The 20,915-nt window shown below is 40.4% G+C and overlaps 1 protein-coding gene across 1 annotated transcript in view; it reads left to right on the forward strand.

The window, feature by feature from the left end:
• Myo1d (myosin ID) overlaps positions 1–20,915 on the forward strand; it is a 298,766-nt gene that overhangs the window by 112,389 nt on the left and 165,462 nt on the right. The window contains exons 13-15 of the mRNA XM_005349401.2: positions 2,907–2,981; positions 8,433–8,565; positions 17,486–17,652. Coding sequence (XP_005349458.1) covers positions 2,907–2,981; positions 8,433–8,565; positions 17,486–17,652 — 375 coding nt within the window. The remainder of the gene's footprint in view (positions 1–2,906; positions 2,982–8,432; positions 8,566–17,485; positions 17,653–20,915) is intronic.

Below are 20,915 nucleotides of genomic sequence, written 5' to 3' on the forward strand. Positions count from 1 at the left end.
GTCAAAGAGTGTTTGAGAAATAGAATGCCTACAAGCTGCATTTTTTTTATTGCCTTACAATAAAAATAGCAGTTGACATGAAAATACCAATCAGTGTGAAAACTACCTTGGTATGTTAGGTACCAGGTGCTTCTGTAACAAGCTATCACAAACCAGTGACTTAACACAACAGCCGCACTGGGGTGCTGATGCACACCCTTAGTCCCAGTACTCGGGAGGCAGAGGCAGATGGATCTCTGTGAGTTCAAGACCAGCCTGGTCTGCAGCACTAGTTCAGGACAGCAGGACTGTTACACAGGGAAACCCTGTCTCAAAACAAACAACAACAACAACAAAAAAAAAAAACCCAGCTACATGGGCTGGGGTATAGCTTAGGTAAAATGCTCACCTGGCATAGGTCAGGCTACCAGCACCACAGAAACAAATACAGAAGCAGAAGTTTGTGCTTTCAGTAGTATCATAATTTGAGAAGCAGGAAGTTCAAAATCAGGTGATGGCAGGGCTTTTCTGGAGGCTTCCCTCAGGAAGAATCTGCCCTTTTTTCGCCTTTTGATGCTATGGGCATTCCTTGGCTTGTGGCCACCTCTTTGATACATTGCTCCATCCTGAGGGTTAACCCCCTGCCACTGTGTTAAAATAATCTGGTCACTTTTCTGCCCACCCCCGCCCAGTCTTCTATTGGATTATTTTCTTCTTTCAAGATCATTAGCATAATCACATCCCTGTACCACAGAAGACAGCGTCCCCGAGTTCCAGGAAGGCTGATGTGATTGTCAATTGTTGTGGGTCATTTTTCAGCTGTACTGTTTGTTATGCATTCACTCCGCATTAATCCCCGTTCCTTGTCTTATTGTTTAAAGAACGCTACCTTTTTCTTTATTTATTATGCTAGGAATTCTTCCCACGTAACCCATTACAAGAAGAGATTAATCAACACAAAAGCAAATGATTATCTGTATAAATGCTGAAAAGACATTTAAAGAAACTTTAATGTCTATTTCTGGCTAAACTAAAATTCTAGAATCTTAAAATAATGTGGCTCAAAATTATTACCCCCTGTCAAACTGGCCATCATTGCAAGATGTCACAGTTCCCCACCACTCTAGTCCTGGTCTAGAGTACTCAGTAGAAAAGACAAGTACTACTCAGATGCCTCCACTAAAATAAGCCCAAGCCGTACTTACAGACTGCTGTCTGGCAATCAGGGTGGTGTGAATGCAGAGATGGGCAGAGGCCTGTGCCCCCAGGTCCACCTGTCTTACAGAGGACTCAGCATCTACAGAGAAAGCAAATATCTGACCCAAAGTCTCATACGATGTGTATGGAAGAACTGAGGCAGCAGCTAGGCTTCCAGGCTCCTGGTCCAGAGTTCCAACTGTACTCACTGCCTCAGGCTCCTCCTTTAGCCTTCAGTCCTCTTCGGAGTTTTATACGTGATTTTCTATATGCACAATACTTTACAGGCCATGGTATCTGACCACAAAGAGCTTTCCATACAAGATACACACACACACATACACACACATGTGTGTGATTAAATGTATGTTTAAGCATATATATATATATACACATGTACATATACATATGTGTGCATAAGAAAAGATGGCTATAATAATCGCCATATGAGTCATAGCAAGTGTTGCGACAAACTCTGAATAAGAAAACACTATAATATTTTTAGGTGTTGTGGTAAGCCCCAGGAGGCTGATGCTGCTAGGCTCGGGTGCTAGGAAATATTTTTATAGGAAGAAGTGGGAGGAGTGGTGAAAAAATATTCAGGAAGTAGCAGGGGTGTATCCTTTCTGTGGTGCAGCTTAGAAACGCCTGGGAAAGTAGACTGAGATCAAATCACAGTGAGACTTGAACACTATTCTGTGGTCTTTGATTCAGTCTGTGTGGGTTTAACAATAGATTAAGAGTAGGGTGGTTTCAAATGTTCAGTTAAAAATGACAGGATGGGATTGGGAAGACCTGGTTTAGGCAGGCAACAGAATAATTTTGGATGTGGTAACCTTAAAGTCCCTGTGGGCAGCACATCTGAAATATTTTTTTTTGTTTTGCAAAATTAAAAGTGTAAAGTAAAAGGTTAGGCTTAGAAGCCTGAGAGGTATTGATGTGATTGTCGAAAAGAAAATATAGACAAGAGCGCAGAGCTGCTAAGGAGAGGCTGCATGCAGTTGCTGTTTGCTCAGTCACCCAGCCTAACCCCGTTTACTCTTTTACCCCAACACAGAGTGGCTTCCCCTAGAGGCCTCTCTGGTCACTGCAGCAGTATAATTCCCCTGCCTTGTGCCCTCCGCGCCAGCTGCCTGCCATCTTAGCTGGAGTTTCTGAGCCTTACTTCCTGCCTTCCTGCAGACTCTGAAGAGCGGTCTCCCTTCTCTGTGGTGCTCCTGCATGTGCCTGCTTCCAGCCCTTCGTTCTGCCTGTTGCCCCCACGTGATCTGCCGGTCTTTTTCTCTGCTTATCCAATTCTTACCGTCCTTTGCAGTTCTCCTTGGACTCTTTCATACCCTGCACACTGAGTGGTGCTTAGACAAGCCACTTGACCTCCCCACGGATGAGACAATTAGTTCCTGTATGGTGCTGTTTTGGTTTTATCTTAGGCATGCCGGATGATAAATACAACTGTCTGTTTTGAAGTCGTCTTGTTGAGGTAAGCCATAGCCAGTAGAAAATGATGCTCTTACTCAGAATGACGGACACCGGTCCGCTTTCCTTCTGAAGGAGAGAAGCAGAGTCCCTTTTATTTAGCGTGTGAAGTCTGTGACCTTGACTTCAGAGCTAAGTAGACCAGCTTTTAGAAGTTCGATTGCAAAACTGATAGCAGAAAGGCCTGTGCACTTCTAGAAAAGCTCAAACGTGGCTTACATGGCGATGATACATGTGTTCTGTTTTCTCTCTAGCTATTCTGCCATTGGTTTTATTGACAAAAATAAAGATACTTTATTTCAAGATTTCAAACGTCTCTTGTATAACAGGTATGATTGTTTATTACATTTACCTTAAATGTTTTAATATAGATTGCATAGTATATGAATATACACATGATTACTTTTGTGTGACAATTCTAAGAGTTTTTTAGCAGGCTTTTCTTCTTTGTTATGCTTAATGAATGAAAATGTGTGTGGCCTCAGGACTATAAAATCTGTAGACTTGGGGTATGGGCTACTTTTTACCAGTAAGATTTGCCTTAATTCTCCTTGGGTTGCCTCTACTTCTCTGTTCACTGACACCATCCTTCTGGTATCCTGTACCAGTATACTCAGTGATCCCCAAGCAGGCCAGAGGTGACAAGTATCAAGTAGCCTCTGGTCCACCTAAAACTATTACATACACAGATTCCCACCACAGGATCTTTTCCCCCAGGTATGACCCACTCTGTTGTCAGACTGGCGCCTGGCATCAGTGAGCCCCAGTCCTCACAAACCACCTAAAGACAGAAGCTATACAGAACAAATATAGGCAAGGATGAAACTTCAAACCCAGTATGGAGAGAAGGTTCCGGAAGAGAGAAGAAGCTTCTTGGCCATCATTCACTTGTTCACGCATTTAGGTCTAAGTAGTTCCTCAGTAGATTACAAATGTGTATTTTATACTCTTGAGCCACATATCCTTCTGTGCTCTGAGATACAACTGAGAAAACAGTTTAGAAACTGCTCTATTTCTCATGATAAATCAGTAAGTAACTTTCAGAAAAAGTAGGTGAGAGATTGAGAGTAGAAGTGCAAGGGAGGCATTAAAAACAGGATGGCCAGAAAAGAACCCATGCTAGAGGCAGCATCCAAGAGATGCCTATATAAGGTAAGGGAGGGAACCACATTGCTGTCTGGAGGAAGAGCAGTTCAGGCAGAGAGAACAGCTGGTCCCATGCTCCAAGGGAGGAATCAGCTTGAGAGTATTGACAGCAGGAGGAACAGCAAGAAATTTGTATGCTAAAAACAGAGGGAAATGGGAGAATGGTAAGGAGTGAATTTAGACAGGTGGCCAGGATCAGAACCATAGTCTGTGAGCCAGCATGAGAACCAAAGCATGAAGAGAGGAAACCATTGATCCGGTGTGATTTCTACTAAGGACATCACTAGTACCACTGTATAAAAAAACATAGTCATGAGCAAGAGTGAAACTAGGGAGATCAATTGTGGCTGGCTTAGCAGTGACAGAGAGGGTTAAAGTGCTCACACCTGGTAATATTGAGAAAGGAGAGTTAAGATATGAGTTGAGCCAGGCAATGGTGGCGCACGCCTTTAATCCCAGCACTTGGGAGGAAGAGACAGACAGATCTCTGTGAGTTCAAGGCCAGACTGGTTTACAAAGCGAGTTCCAGGACAGGCTCCAAAGCTACACAGAGAAATCCTGTCTTGAGAAAATAAAACAAACAAACAAAAGACATGAAGTGATAGACAGCCAAAACCCAGATATGATACTGGAGCCTTATGTAGGAAGACAAGGTATGTTTTGAATGTTGTAGGCTGGAGTACAAAGTGCACCCAAATGAAAATTCCAAATAGGCTATTGCACAATTGTGTCTCCAAAAAAATGGGGCAAGGGGTACCTATTTATAATGTCAGTGTGTTGGTTGTATGAGACCATGAGACCAGAGGAGTTATCCAAGAAGTGAGAAGAGTTAGAAATAACAGTAACGGAAAGAACAGGATATTGATCTCTAAATGGCCAATCTTTTAGTTAAAGCAGAACCTAGTAAAGAAATACTAAGGGCACCGTATGAGATAGAAGGAAAGCAAGAAATCCAGTGTCACAGAGACCCAACCAGGAGAGGTGGGTACTTTAAGGTTAAAAAAAAAAAATGTGGGGCTTAAGAGACGGCTCAGCAGTTAAGAGCACTTGCTGCTCTTACAGAGAACCCACACCAGGCAGCTCATAACTGCTTATAACTCCAATTCCAAGGGATCCAGTGCCCTCTCTGGACCTACACAAGCACTGAATGCATTAAATGTGTATACATTCAGGCATATACATATGAAATAAATCTTTTTTAAAAACAGAAGAAAACAGTGATAAACTATATCAAATAAAAAACAGGAATGGTGCCAAGATTGACCAATCCTTTTTGCTCAGGGATAATTCATGGGACTCTTGAAAATACTGATTTCTGGGTAGTGAGCAAAACAAATGTCTGATTAACACGGGCTTTAGAGAGAAGAGAAAAAGAAAAGATGGACCCAAAATGTTTAAATAATTCTCTCAAGATCTTTTGCTCTAAAATGGCTTGTCTGTTGGATGCTGAAGCCACCAAGAATGAGGACAGAGCTGTAAGCAGTAGAAAGTTATAGAGACATCAAAATAGAAAAGAAGTCCATGCAAGAGCTGGGGCATGGGAGAAAGTGGCTTTCAGAAAAGAGATTCGGTGTTCAATTTATCGGGTAATGCGTACCCATTTGAAGAACAATTGGCAGAGTCTAACATTTTCACTCTTTGTAAAAATGTTAAATGGGACAAAGTAACCATATTTGACCAGCGGTGATGTCACGGTGCACTGACAAACATGTGTCCAAAAATGAACATATAGTGGTATTTGTTACCTTTGTGCATTTATCATGGCCCAGGGAATCAGTTGACAGAGCACTACCTCGCAGAAGTAGACTAATGTAGGCTAGGAGCATGGGACCAGGTAAATGGAGTTAAGACATAGAGTGCACTACTTGCATTGGTATGACAGGCTGTTTTCTCTATTGGAAAAACCTGCATTAGAAGGCAAACAGCAGCGGAAACTTGCTTACTAATTGACAATGAAAAATATTACCCATAGAAGCCAGTGCGCTTGGTGCTTGGTAAGCACAGTGTTAGGACAAAGGAATTTAGATAAAACTAACAGTTAATGATACTGGGCTGGGGCAAGGTGAATCCATTTTGTCATTTCCAAAGCAGTAGAAAGATTAAATGTCTGCTCACTACTGCTTATTGCGCTTATCTTTGTAATGGGAAAGACCTTGCAGTGAGATGGCATTTAGGCACGATACCTTTACTGATGAACACTTTTTGATGTTTCTGTGGCTGACCATCCTCCCAAAGCCTGAATGCCTCCTTTCTTTGTATAGGTTAACATGACTCTTGACCTCTACTCCTTTAGAGCCCAACAATTGCACATGCACACAGGAGTAATGTGTATGTTCACTTACTGCACACTGTCTGTAAATGAAGAATAGGGCGGGTGGGTGGCCTACCAAGTGCATGAACTTTTACCTATTCTCTTGTTGCTCAGCCAAGATCTGCCTTACCTTTTGTAGGTGCTGGGCCTCTGGTTTTGTTCCTCTTTTAAAGAAAAACATAGATTCTAGGGGCCGGAGAGCTGGCTGCTCTTCCAGAGGACCTCGCACCCTCTTCTGACCTTTACTGACATACATCTGCACACATGTGACATATACACTCACACAGACACACGCATAGTCACATAAATAAAAGTAAATCTAAAAGAGAAATGAAGACTATCCAGGTATTTAAGATCTCTAAAAAGTGGTTTTGATATTGTGTTCATGACTGTCTGGCCTTAAAATTGTCTCTTAAAATGACTCTGGATTCTTTTAATATCAATCCTAATGTGATATATAATCATATTTTTAGTCTTCCTCCTTCCCTCCACTTACAACATGAGAGTAGTTTCCAGTTACTGTCATCAGTAAATAGGATAGAGGAAGAATTTGGGTTAGGAACTGCACAGATACAAGCGAAAGTGATCCTCATTCTTCTGGCACATGTAAGAGTTCTCAGAGTACACACAGCATAGCTTCCTACCTCCGGAAATTCTGTTCAGTAAGTGTTTGAAAGGCATTGTAGGAACCCTGTGCACCAGAAGTGAAGGACCATCACTTGAATGACTTCTTTGCTGAAAGAAAGGAAAAACAGTGTGCTTTTATGTGGTCATTTTTATAAGGGTGTGACTGGAAATGATGGAATATAATTGTACAGTGGTAAGCTGTCCATGAACCAAAGAGCCTCATGTTAGTTTTTTTGGCTCTTTTGATGGTAGTCGGTACTGCACGGTGGTGGTGATTAGAAGTGTTGCCCTGTCGGGTTTAGAGACCCATCTCGCCACCCCACCCCCTCTAGCAGTGTCCGTTCCTCCACTTCACAGTGATTGTGTTGAGCAAATGTGAGACAGAAAGTCACTGCGTGCTTCCACAAGGGAAAGGAAGGCGGGCATAATGATGGAGGGATAAGCACAATTAGCAATGGATTCCTGTGTTATTATTGTCATTTTCTTTTTTTTAGTATTTATTTATTTATTATATATACAACATTCTGTTTTGTGTGTATGCCAGCAGACCAGAAGAGGGCACCAGACCCCATTATAGATGGCTGTGAGCCACCATGTGGTTGCTGGGAATTGAACTCAGGACCTTTGGAGGAGCAGGCAATGCTCTTAACCTCTGAGCCATCTCTCTAGCCCCTTATTGTCATTTTCTAACCCCAAATTTGTAAGAGAAAATTCTGACAAGAGAAAAGTTCTGCCAGTGAAGCAGCATGTCTAGTCCCAGCTACACTAAAGTGCAAAAGCACCCAAATGGAACAGGAAGAAAATCACAGCCAAGGCACTACACACTTTTATATGAGAAAAAAAAATCTCCTCAGAGGCAAATAACAAATCTGCAGTTTCAACATGGAATTGGCCTGAAGTGCATTTTAAAATTGGATCATGGTGGCCCTAGTGTGATGTCAATATAGTGCTGGAACCACTAGCACTACCTGCGAATGTGTTCATAAATCCAGCTCTAGGAGACAGCTTTGCTAGGAGACTAACAGAGCAGTTATGTTTATGTCCCTAGCTGTGTATTTCTCCCCTATTAGAAGATGTTTTCACTTTCCTGTTATGCGCCATGACACCAAGAACTGTTTTCCTGCTAGTGATTTGTCTTCACATTTTAGCCATATAAAATCTGCATTTTACAGACATATATATAAAATAAGATGTATGTGTGTGTGTGTGTGTGTGTGTGTGTGTGTGTGTGTGTGTGTGTGTATTGTAAGAGCCACATTAACTATGCAAGAGATCTACATGGATGTCACTTTAAAGAAGTCCTTTTTTTTTTTTTTTTTTTTGATTTTTTTCGAGACAGAGTTTCTCTGTATAGCTCTGGCTGTCCTGGAACTCTCTCTGTAGACCAGGCTGGCCTCAAATTCACAGAGATCCATCTGCCTCTGCCCCCCCCCCCTGAGTGCTGGGATTGAAGGCATGCACCACCACCGTCTGGTTTAAACAAGTTTTTAAAGTGCTACAGTTTGGAAGTTTTCTGTGGTACACTGTTGGTCATTATATAATCGTGGTTTTTTGGATGAAACGATTTTTCCAGTTAGGCTTTGTGAATTCCATCTGCAGTGCAGTGATTCCCAGGACACAGCTTGGCAGGACTAATTGGCCTTTTTTTCCACCTTATTTAATGCAACCTTTGAATTATTCTTTCTGTGTTTCTCAGTTCAAATCCTGTGCTAAGGAACATGTGGCCCGAAGGCAAACTGAGCATTACAGAGGTGACCAAGCGACCTCTGACCGCTGCTACCTTGTTTAAGAATTCTATGATTGCTTTAGTAGACAACCTTGCTTCGAAGGTAATCATTTTATTTTCTAAATGTCCTTTATAATTCATAGATTCTCTCTTGACATACATTGTGGAGAATTCATGTGTGACTTACTTTTTAGGTAATTATTCTTAATTAAGTTGAACAGTATATATTCAAATTGAACAATAGAATTTTTATTCCTGCTTTTAAAAAAATGAGTAAAATAATTATTTGAATCCCAGCTGAGTTCCTTTCTTAAATTTGAACTTTTTATTCTACCGTTAAGGTCGAGGGGGGAACTGCCAAGGGTTTCAACTATATGTGTGGCATATCATGCGTAGAAAATAAACTGAATCCTGTGTCAGAAGGCAGGGCATGGCCAGAGTGGGGAGGGAATGGAGTCAGAAACAGTTGGATGGAGCGATAGTCATATACCATCCGTCCATGTGTTATGTTTGAGTAGCAAATGGCCAGAAGGAGTCTAAACAAGAGTTTAGCTTAAATTTTATCTTTACATTGCTTTAAATGGTTGGACTACACAAATATTAATGGCAGTGAGTCCTAACTTTTGCTGTTGCTTTGATTCTAATGTTGTCTGATAACTTGAATCTGGCTACTTTTCCATTTTATTTTTAAAGTATGGATTTTGTTTTCCTCCCCTTAAAGAACAGATTTCTGCTCCTAACTGCTCTGTTGACAGGTTTGATAAATTAGCAGCCTTCTGGGGCTTGTTATTTTTAGCTCTTTTCTTTATATCTTCCTCTTCTGGTAATTTTATTGTATGTTTTCTTCTCTGTTATTATCTTTTTTAAAAAAACCTATTTTCCTTCTAAAAGAATTAATTTGCATCTGTACCTCACCATGGTTACAGTAGGCTGCAAGCACACATCTATTCACTAGCTTTCTGTCTCTTCCCGTCATCATTCCTTAGCCTCAGCTGGCAACATGGAAGCATAGTCCACCCTCTTGCATAACTGCGTTTCCAGAAACGTGAACTAGCAGCTAGGATGCCGTTAGCAGCATGGCTCTCTCATCTCTGCTTCTCATCCTATGTCATCCCTGACCTGCTGCATCCAGTAGGAAGAGAGTGAACCTGGGAGGAAGGCGTGTGACACAGGAAAGAGCTGACCGATGGTGGAGGCTCTTTATTCAGTTAACTAGTGAAAGAATCATTGTTTTTAAAAACTGATAACTATATATCTGTAGTCTCGGGAGGACTGCAACTGTGAGGCCTGCTAAGGATCCACAGCTAGTTCCAGGTCAGACTTGGCTACAGAGAGAAACCCTGCCTCAAACCCAGGAACTGTGAAAACCAAATCCCAACCTTTTCTAATACATCAAAACAATTCTGTACCCAAGCAATGGGAAATATCTAATCCTATCAAGTGTAAATGGAACACTTTGGAAGAATTGACCACATGCTAGGTCATAATGATGCCATTACAGACACATCCTCAAAGCAAGTCATGTTAATATGCTTGAAACCCTAAAACTAAAATGCTTTCCTAAATAAGTCACAGATTTAAGAGGATATCACAGTGAAAATTATAAAATATCTGGGACTGCTTGACAAAGAATTTGTCAACAACAGGATGCTATTAAAGTGAGCTATTTGTTACACCTTTATAAAACAACAAAGTTGACTAAAAGTTGGTAAGTTCAACTCAAAGAGCCAGAAGAGAAACTCAAAAAAAAACCTAAAGAGAGAAGAAAATAATATAATAGCAGAAATTAATCATAATGGAGAAATAAAAAAACTAGTAAATAGACAAAGCTTCTAATAAAACTGATTTTAAAAAACAGAATGATGAATGAAAGGTTGTTATATATAACCTATAATTCTAGTGTGTTATAAATAACTGGATGCTAGCACATTTTAAATTTTAGTTTACTAGGAACATGTTAAAATTGATTCAAAGTGAAATAGAAAGTAATTTTTTAGTTTTTAAAAATCAACTCTCTGAATGCAACAGAAACTAGTGACATTTAGAAATATATAAGCCAGGGACTGTGTGAATTAACTGAGTGGAAGCACAGCCTTAAAACTGATTTTTCAACTGGGAATTTTGTTGAAATATCTGGTTAATGGGCATTCTGGTCTGAGTCCTTGAACTGAAATCTTGGGTTTACCCAGAGTAGAGAAATAATCTACAACATACGTGCACACACACGCACGCGCACTCACACACACACACACTCCCCTTCAAAGACTTACATACGCAAAAGACCAGATCTAGAATGAAACCCCCATTGTCTGTTAGGAAACAATGACATTTAGCCAAAGGGTATCAGGTATCGGAAGGTAGTGAATCTTTCTTGAGAATATGTAATTATAAGCCAGCTTTGATGAGGTTTGCAGCCCACATTCTTACTGCCTAAGTGGACTGAAAAAGCTTCAGTCCAGCAGTTTAAGGTAGTCCAGGTCTTGTGTTGCCCCAAACTTCTGAAAGAAGCAAATACAATTCTTTCCTTGAGGATATCACATTCGTATCAGACCTTAAAGACTTTCCATTAAAAAAAAAATCAATTAAAATAGGAGCCGCAGAGCATTTGTTCTCTTCTAGAGGACCCAGGTTCAATTCTCAGCATCTACATGGTGACTCATAACCATGGGTAATTCCAGTTTCAGAGAATCTGACTCTTTCCCGACCCCTGTGAGCACCAGGCACGTATGTACACATACCTACATTCAGGCAAAACACTCATATTACATAAAATAAAATAATCTTTAAAAAAATAAATAATGGGGTAGGGGTTTGTTTGTTTGTTTTTTTTTGTTTTTTTTTTTGTTTTTGGTGACTTCAAGATGTCATATGCTAGAGTGAGTTTAAACAACAGGCCCAGATGAAATTTCTGATACTAGAACAATCACAAATAGAATCCACAGCTCGGGAGATGGCTCACTAGAGTCAAGCATGCGGATCTGAGTTCAGAACCCAGCACCCATGTAAAATCTGAGTGTGGTGGTGCATCTCTGTATCCCAGTGATGGAGAGCAGAGACAGACAGGTCCCAGGGGCTCATTGGCCAACCATTCTTACTGAAACAATAAGATCCAGGCTTAGTGAAAGGCAGTCTCACAAAAGAGCATGGAGAATATACCCTATGTCAATTTCTGGCCTTTACATGCCTACTTGCATGTGTGTGTGCGTGCATGCACATGGGCACACACACATACAAAATACAAAATGTTTAATATACCTCGTGAAGGGTCTTGAAATATTAGAAAGAACAAATAACTAGACAAGCTACAGAAATAAAGCTGAACAAAAAACAGTAATGAAAATAATTTTTTAAATATCTAGAATTATACTTAGAGCTATGAAAGATTAAGGTAAATCGAGATAATGAAAACACCCAGCATGCATGTACTCAGGTGTCCTGGAGAGGACTACCAGAGCAACACTGGAAGAAATTTGCCCAAGATTCTAAGACCGTTGTAAGACACTACAGGCCAGACAATCCGGAAGCTGAGCAGACCCCAAGCTGGGAAAATGAAAGGACATCTGATGTGACACCCAGTGACAGAACATCAAAGAGAAAGCATCTTTATGCTTGGTTTTGTTGGTTGGATGACAGGATCTTACTATGCAGCCTAGGCTGGCCTGGAGCTCTCTACAGCTGAGAATAATGTGGGACCCCAGGTCTTCCTGTCACCAGCTCCTAAGTGCAGGGATTACATGTGAGTACCACCATACCTGGTTCAAGACAAGTCCCTAAAAAGCAGTCAGAGAAAAGATAGATTAGCTTCAAAGAGTGAAAATGACACAACCAAAATTCAGTAGCCAGAGAAAGTCTTATCTAAGAACCTAGACATGTTAAAGACTTTCTAAAAAAGAGAAGCTGAGTGTTTACGGCCTTTCAGAGCTAACAGCAACTGAAGGTCTGCACCAGGATCCAGAAGCAGGCCTGAAGCTGCACTCAGTCTTAGACTGATGTCTTCTGATCTTGGCCAGAGGTCTTTCCCCGTATTTTCTCTAGCATCCATCTTGCAGAGCTCATCAAGGAGGCTAGGCTGATGAGTATTACCTAGGCATTTCCCGGAAGTGGAACTCCATGGGACATGTCTCCGCAGTGTTCCAGGTGTGCTATCTTCTCTCTTCAGCTGGTGTTTCTTTGAAATACAGAGACTGGGTCCTACTTTCTGTGTTCTTGATAGCTTTGTAAAATGGTACCAAGAGATGATGGTCAGTAAGTTATTAAATGAATTTGAATATACCTTGACTATTAGTGTGCAAAACAGATCAAATAGATGTATACTTAAATGCATTACCTTCTAGCTAATGTGTGCACCATTTGGCATACTTTTACAACATTTTTGCATAAAACCTAAGGAGACAGGTTAAGAGAATGAGATCACTATGAACTCTGGTAGTTTAGCCTTTATACAACACTGAATTTGTCAAATTTAGGATTGCTTAGGCTGAGTCAGTCTTGGTATTTATAAGCGAGAGAGGAGGTGGCATTTATAAACTGAGACAGAGCGCTGATTAAATATAGAGAAAGTATTTCCACTAGATTCCTTATTCAGTGACTTACATCACCAAGAGGGCTGAAAGGGCTTTCCCACTTGCTGCTTGGTAGTTAGTGTCTCATGGTGTTTCTGCTTCCTGTGTGCAGTTGCTCAGTGCTGGTGGAATTCCACTTATGTGTGCAGTACCAGCTCAGGCGCTGCCTCAGGCAATGCCTTGCACGGACTTCTGTGTCATGTCACTGCAGGGGTATTCTCTTCAAAGTACTTCCTAATTCACCACGTAACTCTGACCTCTGAGTCACTCTAAAGTATGTTTCTCAATTTTTAAGCATGAAGGTTTCCTAGTTATCTCTGTTGCTCTTGATGTCTAACTTCAGCATTTCACCGGAGAACATCCTCAGTGTGATGCTGATTCTTAGAAATTTGTTAAATTTACCTTACATGTATGCTTTGCTTGTATTAAAGACAGTCTATATTCAGTATTCTGTGCAAGATCAAGTTTTACCGCCATGTTGTCCATCTTTACAGCATCTTTACTAATAATTTCTTTGTTGGTTGAAAGGTGAATTCAAAACCATATTGATCTGACCTTATCTACCTCTCCTCATGGACCTCATGGACTTTCAGTCTTTGCTTTAAATGTTTTGGGAATTTATTCATTCATGTTAGAACTATCACATCTTTCTCTTATTTTTGAAACACCCCTTTCTTTCCTCATTGTTTTTATCTTTAAGTCAGCTTTGCATGAATAATACAACTTTGCAGACTTCTCCTTTAACTAACATTTGTATGGTTTCTTTTTAGTTCCTGAATATTTTTTTATTTCATTGTCTGTATGTACCTGAATGTATATGTGTATGAATATATATACATACATGTGTGTATATATGAACATATACATGTATTCGTGTGTGTGTGTGTGAACTATTATGCAGTACCAAGCCTTCCCCACCAAGATGGACTAAATCTTCAAAATCAGTGAGCCCAAATAAATCTTGTTTGGACAATATGGAAGCCAAACTTAACTTGCTTGACTTGCCTCCTTAGTGCTGGGATTAAAGTTTCGTGCCACCATGCCTGTCATCAGTTATCTCTTTTTTTTTTCTCTCTCTTTTGGTTTTCCAAGACAGGGCTTCTTTGTGTAGCCTTGGCTGTCCTAGAACCTGCTCTGTAGACCATGTTGGCCTCGAACTCACAAAGATCCACCTGCCTCTGCCTCCCAAATGCTGGGATTAAAGGTGTGCGCCACCACCTCCCGGTCATCGGTTATCTCTTGATACATAGCAAATTACTCTGAAATATAGTGCTGAAGAAAACCACAGCTTATTATTCCTCATGATTCAGTGAGTTGGCTGGACAATTCTCCTGGACCCAACAAGCAGAGATCAGTAAGCCAGGGCTAGGCAGTCTGAGATGATCTCACTTAAATGGCATGGCTAGATGGTTGGGTATCTTTATTCATGTAGTGTTCTGCTTGTTTTCATGCTAAAGAGGCAATGAGTCTCATGGATACCTCTCCAGATGTCACTTAGTGTTATTTCTGCGGTCTGTATTGGTAAAACAAGTCAGCCCTGATTCAGACAGTCCTACCTCTTAGTGGCATTTGCTGCAAATATCATGATCATGTTTTTCACTCTCCCATAGATGGCAAGATTAAAATAAAGACAGGCATGCTAGGCAGAATAATGGCCCTACCTGGTAGCACCAACCCCGATACCTGCTAGGCCTCTTGTAACTAAATTCCCTTCTGACACTATTAGCCAAAGTTGTTATCACGAAGTTAAAGGGCTGATTTTTATTTCAAATGCCATCTTTAAGTGAGGTCTCTGGGACACATTTCTATATGATGTGAATACAGTTTTTGGAGTTCCCTTGTCCCTTAATTACATTTAATAATTTGTTAGAATGAGTCACTGAACTTAGACATGCTATCCTATGATAACAGTTTTATTATGAAGTATACAAACAGCCAGATGAAAAGATAAATAGGCTGTCAAAGGCTGGAAGTAAGGTCCAAGCACAGTGGCTTTCTGTCCTCAAGGGGTAAGGCTGTACCATTCACCCAATACATCAATACATCCTCCAGGCCCAACTGTTGTGATTTTTTTAATTAGGATTTCACTGATTTAATCATTGGCTGCATAATTTACTCTCCATGCATTTTATTATGTGATATTTGCCTTATTTTTGTTATTCCATGGATTCCCCCCACTGCAGGATATCCATGTCCTAACTTAGAACCCCGTGTGACTGTGTTACACAGAAAAGGTGAAATTAAGGTCTTATTAGCAGTCCTTAAAATTAGGGATTATCCAAGGAACATCGAAGTGGGCTCAGTATATAACCACTGAGCCCTCTGGTAGGAAAAAGGGAGGCAAAAGAGTGAGAACAGAGAGCTGACATAAGAAGATTCACCTAGCCGTTGCTGTCGAGAAGATGGAGGGGAGGCCCAGGCAGGTGGGCCTCTAAGAGCTGGATATGTTGGTCATATCTCGTTGTTGTGACAGAGAAACCAGCATAACAACTTGAAAAGAAGCAAGCTTGCTTTATTTATTTATTTATTTATTTATTTATTTATTTATTTATTTATTTATTTGGCTCCTGGTTTTCAGTCCATATGATAAGAAAGGCATATTGGAGCAGAGCAGCTCATATCAGGGCAGCGGGAAGTAGAGTGCTGTGGGTGGTCTGTTTTCCCTTGGTTCCAGTCAAGCCCCCGCTGAGCACCCTCACAGAGAGTGAAGAAATGAGCTCTACAGTCTCCTACATCTCAGTCTAACCAAGTTAACGTCAAGATTTACCATCACCCCAGAAAAGATGAGCAAGCTATCTCCAAGGTCTCTGAAACTAGTAACTCCATAATACCCTCATGTCAGCCCATTGAAACCCATTTTAGACTTCTGACCTCCATAGCTGTGAGGTGATAAAATTGTATTATTTAAGCCACTAAATTTGTCATAATCTGCTATAACAATAGGAAACTAATACAGCAGAATTTGTAAAAAAAAAAAAAAAAAGAAAGAAAGAAAACTACTTTATTTTTGAGGTGTAGAAAACATGATAAACATACAATTATGCTTTCTATTGAAAATTTATTTAAGTCCAAATCAATTCACATCAAACTTTCCTACGTCTTAAATCATTTGCTACCCTTTGCCATCTCAAGCCCTCCCACAGTGCTCTAAACTACCTGATGTAACTATGTAGGACTGTCTAAATTAAGGTGCATCTGTCTGATGGATCATGGATTCACAGAAGAGAAAGACACTTGCTATTCTTAAAAGTGGGATATATTTGACCTCTTCGATTCATCCAGTGATAATTTATTCATTATCCTCAGTGTACCAGGATCTATGCCAAGCATGGCTTTATATTTAACAGGAGTTGTAATCTAATGCCTGGTATAAAATGTAATTGGTATCAAAGGGAGAATTTCTAGTGGGGCTCTTTCATAGATTTACTGATGCCTATAGATGGTTTTATAAGATTTCTGTTACCCATAAAGTTTAATCTCTTTCAGAAGCACAAATAATGCAATAACAGCAATGATAATAATAAGAATATAAGGGCAATAACTGACACTTAGGGTGCGTTTGCACTCTCAGACCCCCTGGCCTTAATTCATCAAGTTCTCTGTCACAGTTGATCTTTACCACAGCTACTACTTTCTTTTCTTTGGAGTTATACCTTCAGTTATTTGTAAATATACAAAACTCAGGGTTTACACATCTTAATTATTTGCTCCTTAGTTTAACCCCTTTCTACTATTTCTGATGAGTCTTTTTTTCTATTTTTTTAAAATTTTATTGATTTTTATTGAGCTCTAACTATTTCTCTGCTCCCCTCCCTGCTTCTCCTCTCCCCTTCAACCCTCTCCCAAGGTCCCCATGCTCCCAATTTACTCAGGAGATCTTGTCTTTTTCTACTTACCATGTAGATTAGATCTATGTAAGTCTCTCTTAGGGTCCTCATTGTTGTCTGGGTTCTCTAGGATTATGATTTGTATACTGGTTTTCTTTGCTTTATGTTTAAAAACCACTTATGAGTAAGTATATATGAATATTGTCTTTCTGGGTCTGGGTTACCTCACTCAAAATGATGTTTTCTAGCTCCATTCACTTGCTTGCAAAATTCAAGATGTCATTATTTTTTTCCTGCTGTGTAGTACTCCATTATATAAATGTATCACATTTTCCTTATCCATTCTTTGGTTGAGGGGCATTTAGGTTGTTTCCAGGTTCTGGCTATGACAAAGCTGCTATGAACACAGTTGGGCACAACCTCTGATGAGTCTTAAACAGTAAAATAGGAACTGGTGATTACATGAGAACTACTTTGAATTGGGGCAGAGTGGAAGACTGCTTCATTCACAGATATACCCAGGTGATCCAAGGCACTGGTCTTAATGTGATACAGTGGACACTGATGACATGCTAGCTAGCATCCCTTGTCTAGGTCTACAGTGAATTCTGTCATTGCTTATTTATTCCTTTAGGAACCATACTATGTGCGTTGCATCAAACCCAATGACAAGAAGTCCCCACAGATATTTGATGATGAGCGCTGCCGTCATCAGGTGGAATACCTTGGATTGCTGGAGAACGTGAGAGTGCGCCGGGCAGGCTTTGCCTTCCGCCAGGCCTATGAGAAGTTTCTTCACAGGTAAGGATAGAGTGCACTCAGAATTATGATGATACAGCAGCCGTGTTAGGCCATCTGGAAATTCAAGGAGGAACATGGATTTGGAGTCTTACGTAGAACCCTGCTGCAATACTTCCTTCCTACCTAAACCAGATATCTCACCTCTTTGATCTTATTTCTGCATCTATAAAATGAATATAAAAACTTCATTGAATGGTTGTTGTGAATATTAAGTAAAAGTCCAAGTCCCTGGCATGTAATAGATACTTGGTACTCATATCACTACTGATACAGTGATTATCATCATTACCAACACAAAAGTCAAAGAAGCAAGTGGTCATAGCCTGATTTGAACAGAATAGAAAAGGAAGTTGAGTCAGGAGCATTCCTCTAACAGTTCAGGAGTGTTTGCTGTACATAGAGACAGAGGAAAATGGACAACAGCAGCTGCAAAAGGATATGTGGTCTCCTGAGACAGGATAAAGTGCACGGGTAGGGGTAATTAGGACCAGGGGAAACCCCGTGGCACATGAGAGAGGGATATAAAAGTAGCAAAAGCATCCTTGAAGTGGTAAGACAGGATAGAATCCCAAACTCAAGTGGAAGGTCTGTCAGCTCAAAATGGGAGCAGAAGCATTTTGCCTGTCACAATGGGACACAGTCAGAAGATAATGAATATCAGGTTCAGGAAGGCTTGAAGCTTCACTGGTAGCAAAGTGCAGTTGTTCCTATCTACTTCTGTGAGGCACAATCTTGAGTAAAAAAAAGTGATAGAGGAGGGTAGAGGGGAAGTTTTTAGATCAGTGGGTCTCAGCCTTCCTAATGCTACAACCCATTAATGCAGTTCCTCATGTTGTGGTGACCCCAACCATAACATTATTTCATTGCCACTTCATAACTGTAATTTTGCTACTGTTATGAATCATAATGTAAATACCTGATAAGTGGGAAGATCTGAGGTGGGGACTCTAGGGGGCTCAACCCAGAGGTTGAGAACCACTGTTTTAGATGGTGAAAACAAGTGGGTTTGTTCCATAGGTTTGTCATCAGAAAGGAAAGAGGGCCTGTTGGAGATATGAGATTATAAACAGGAAAACCTAGTGTTGATGAGTTTTCTCCATGGCACTAGGATTCAGCCATGTGTGTGCAAGGGAGATCACAGTGAAGAGATATTTTTTGGCTGGAATGATTAAATCTTTATAGAGTAATAGCCTGGAAAACTGGAATTCAATTTTATAGTAATCAGAAAGTTATGCTTAAAACTGATCCACTGTTCCTGTTGAAATCACACAAATCCATAGGCTGTATGGCAGAAGTGTTTTCAAGAGTGGATATGTGTTCATTCTGAGTCTTGATTTCAGTGTCTAGTTCTTTCATTAGAAAGAGTTATAATCCATCTTCATTACACAGAAAATTTTAACAATTTATCAGTTCCATTGTTGTCATATGCAGAAAGTCAGCAGAAGTTAAGTATCAGAGTGAGCATCCTGAGAACAGTAGCTGTCAAAGAGTCCTGTTCTGGGAGTGTGCTTCCTTGAGATGCGGTGGAAGCCATGAGAATGGTTGAAGTAACCAAGCAGTAAGCAAGCTTGCTAAGGGGAAAAGGCATATTGTGAGTTGGGACCTACCCTTTGTCTCCTTTTGGACTTTTTACATTTCAGCTCAGAAGGTGTTTATGTGTTCATCTGAAGCATAGAAAAAATGCTAAGCATTCGAATACAATTTCTAATATATAAAAATAGAAAGATTAAAAAGAATCTTTGAGGGGCTGAGGAGGTAGATGAGGCATAAAGTGTTTGCCATGCAAATGTGAGGCCCCGAGTTCAGATCCCCCGCACCTGTGCAAAAGTGGGTATAATGCATACATCTTTCCCAGTACTTGGTGAAGGGTCAAAGGTGGATCCCAGGGGCTCAATGGCCAGATAGTCTAGATAGTCTAGGCAAGCCCCAGGTTTAGTAACAGAGATCCTGTCTCATAAAATTAGCGAGGGATAAAGGGTGACACTCAGTCACCCCTTGACCTACATGCACATACACACTTGCATATGCATACACACTTCTACCCCACCCCCCATGAAAGTAGAAATTTCCAATACAGTAATCTCAGTGGCTCAAGATTAAACACCACATTCCTACCCCAAACATCCTTAAATAGTGCAAAAACATATATATGTATGTGCTGGTTGATTTTCATGTCAACTTGCTACAACCTAGAGTTACCTGGCAAGAAGGACCCTCGATTGAGGAATTGTCAGATCAGATTGGCCGGTTGCCACATCTATGGGAGATGATTCCTACATGGCTCTTCTTTCCAGGTTCCTGCCTTGAGTCCTTGCCTGGGAGTATAAACTGAAATAAATCTTTTTCTCTGCTAAATTGCTTTCGTCCACAGCGTTTATCACAGCAATAGAAAGCAAACTAAACAGTTTTAAAATAGCAAATGCACAGCCAAGATAGAGAATCAAAAAGAAAAAAAAAGAGCTACTCAGTGAACCTTGAAGATGTGTCTTACTTGTAATCATGATAAGAAGATGCGGAGGCAATGTAGTGAAGCTTGAGCTGCCTTTTAAAAAGCCATCCCAGGCTAGATGTGGAGATACATATTTGCTATCCCAGCATTGGGAGGCTGAGGCATCAGGAATGACTATGCCTAGCCTATATACGTGAGTTAGAGACCACTCTGAGCTACATAAGGAGGCCTAGAGTGAATGAGAAGAATGAATTCCAACTGGGTAGGCATAGCTACACTGTTAGGAGATTGCCATAATGACCAATACAAGGAGCCACATCTCCAGCTCTCCAGCTGCTGTAAGGAAAGCAAGGCCCATCTAAGGTCAGTACAAGAAGAAAAGACAGAATAGAGAAGAAGCATTATTCAAACAAACTGAAGAAATGGCCAAATGTTGATGAGATTTTAGGCTATTTAAACTTTTCAAGAGAACTATAACAATAGTTAATGGCTTTTTAAAATGCTTATTCTGTATATCAGGTCCATTTTTTAAGCATTTTATATGTTTGTTTTAAGTTACTGAAACTGGCAGCCGCAGAAAATAGTGTCTTACCTCATTCTGTGCAGCTGAGGAGACAAAGGTGCCGCAAACATTGTCTTTAAGAAATGGTGCTGGGCACTGAACCTGATAGAAGAGAAATTGGGAGGTACCCTACAACAGATGGGCACAGGCGATCGCTTCCTAGGTATAACCCCAACAGCACAGACATTAAGGGCAACATTGAATAAATGGGACCTACTGAAACTGAGAAGCTTCTGTAAAGCAAAGGACAAT

This window comes from Microtus ochrogaster, chromosome 7 (assembly GCF_000317375.1).
Source record: "Microtus ochrogaster isolate Prairie Vole_2 chromosome 7, MicOch1.0, whole genome shotgun sequence".
Taxonomy (NCBI): domain Eukaryota; kingdom Metazoa; phylum Chordata; class Mammalia; order Rodentia; family Cricetidae; genus Microtus; species Microtus ochrogaster.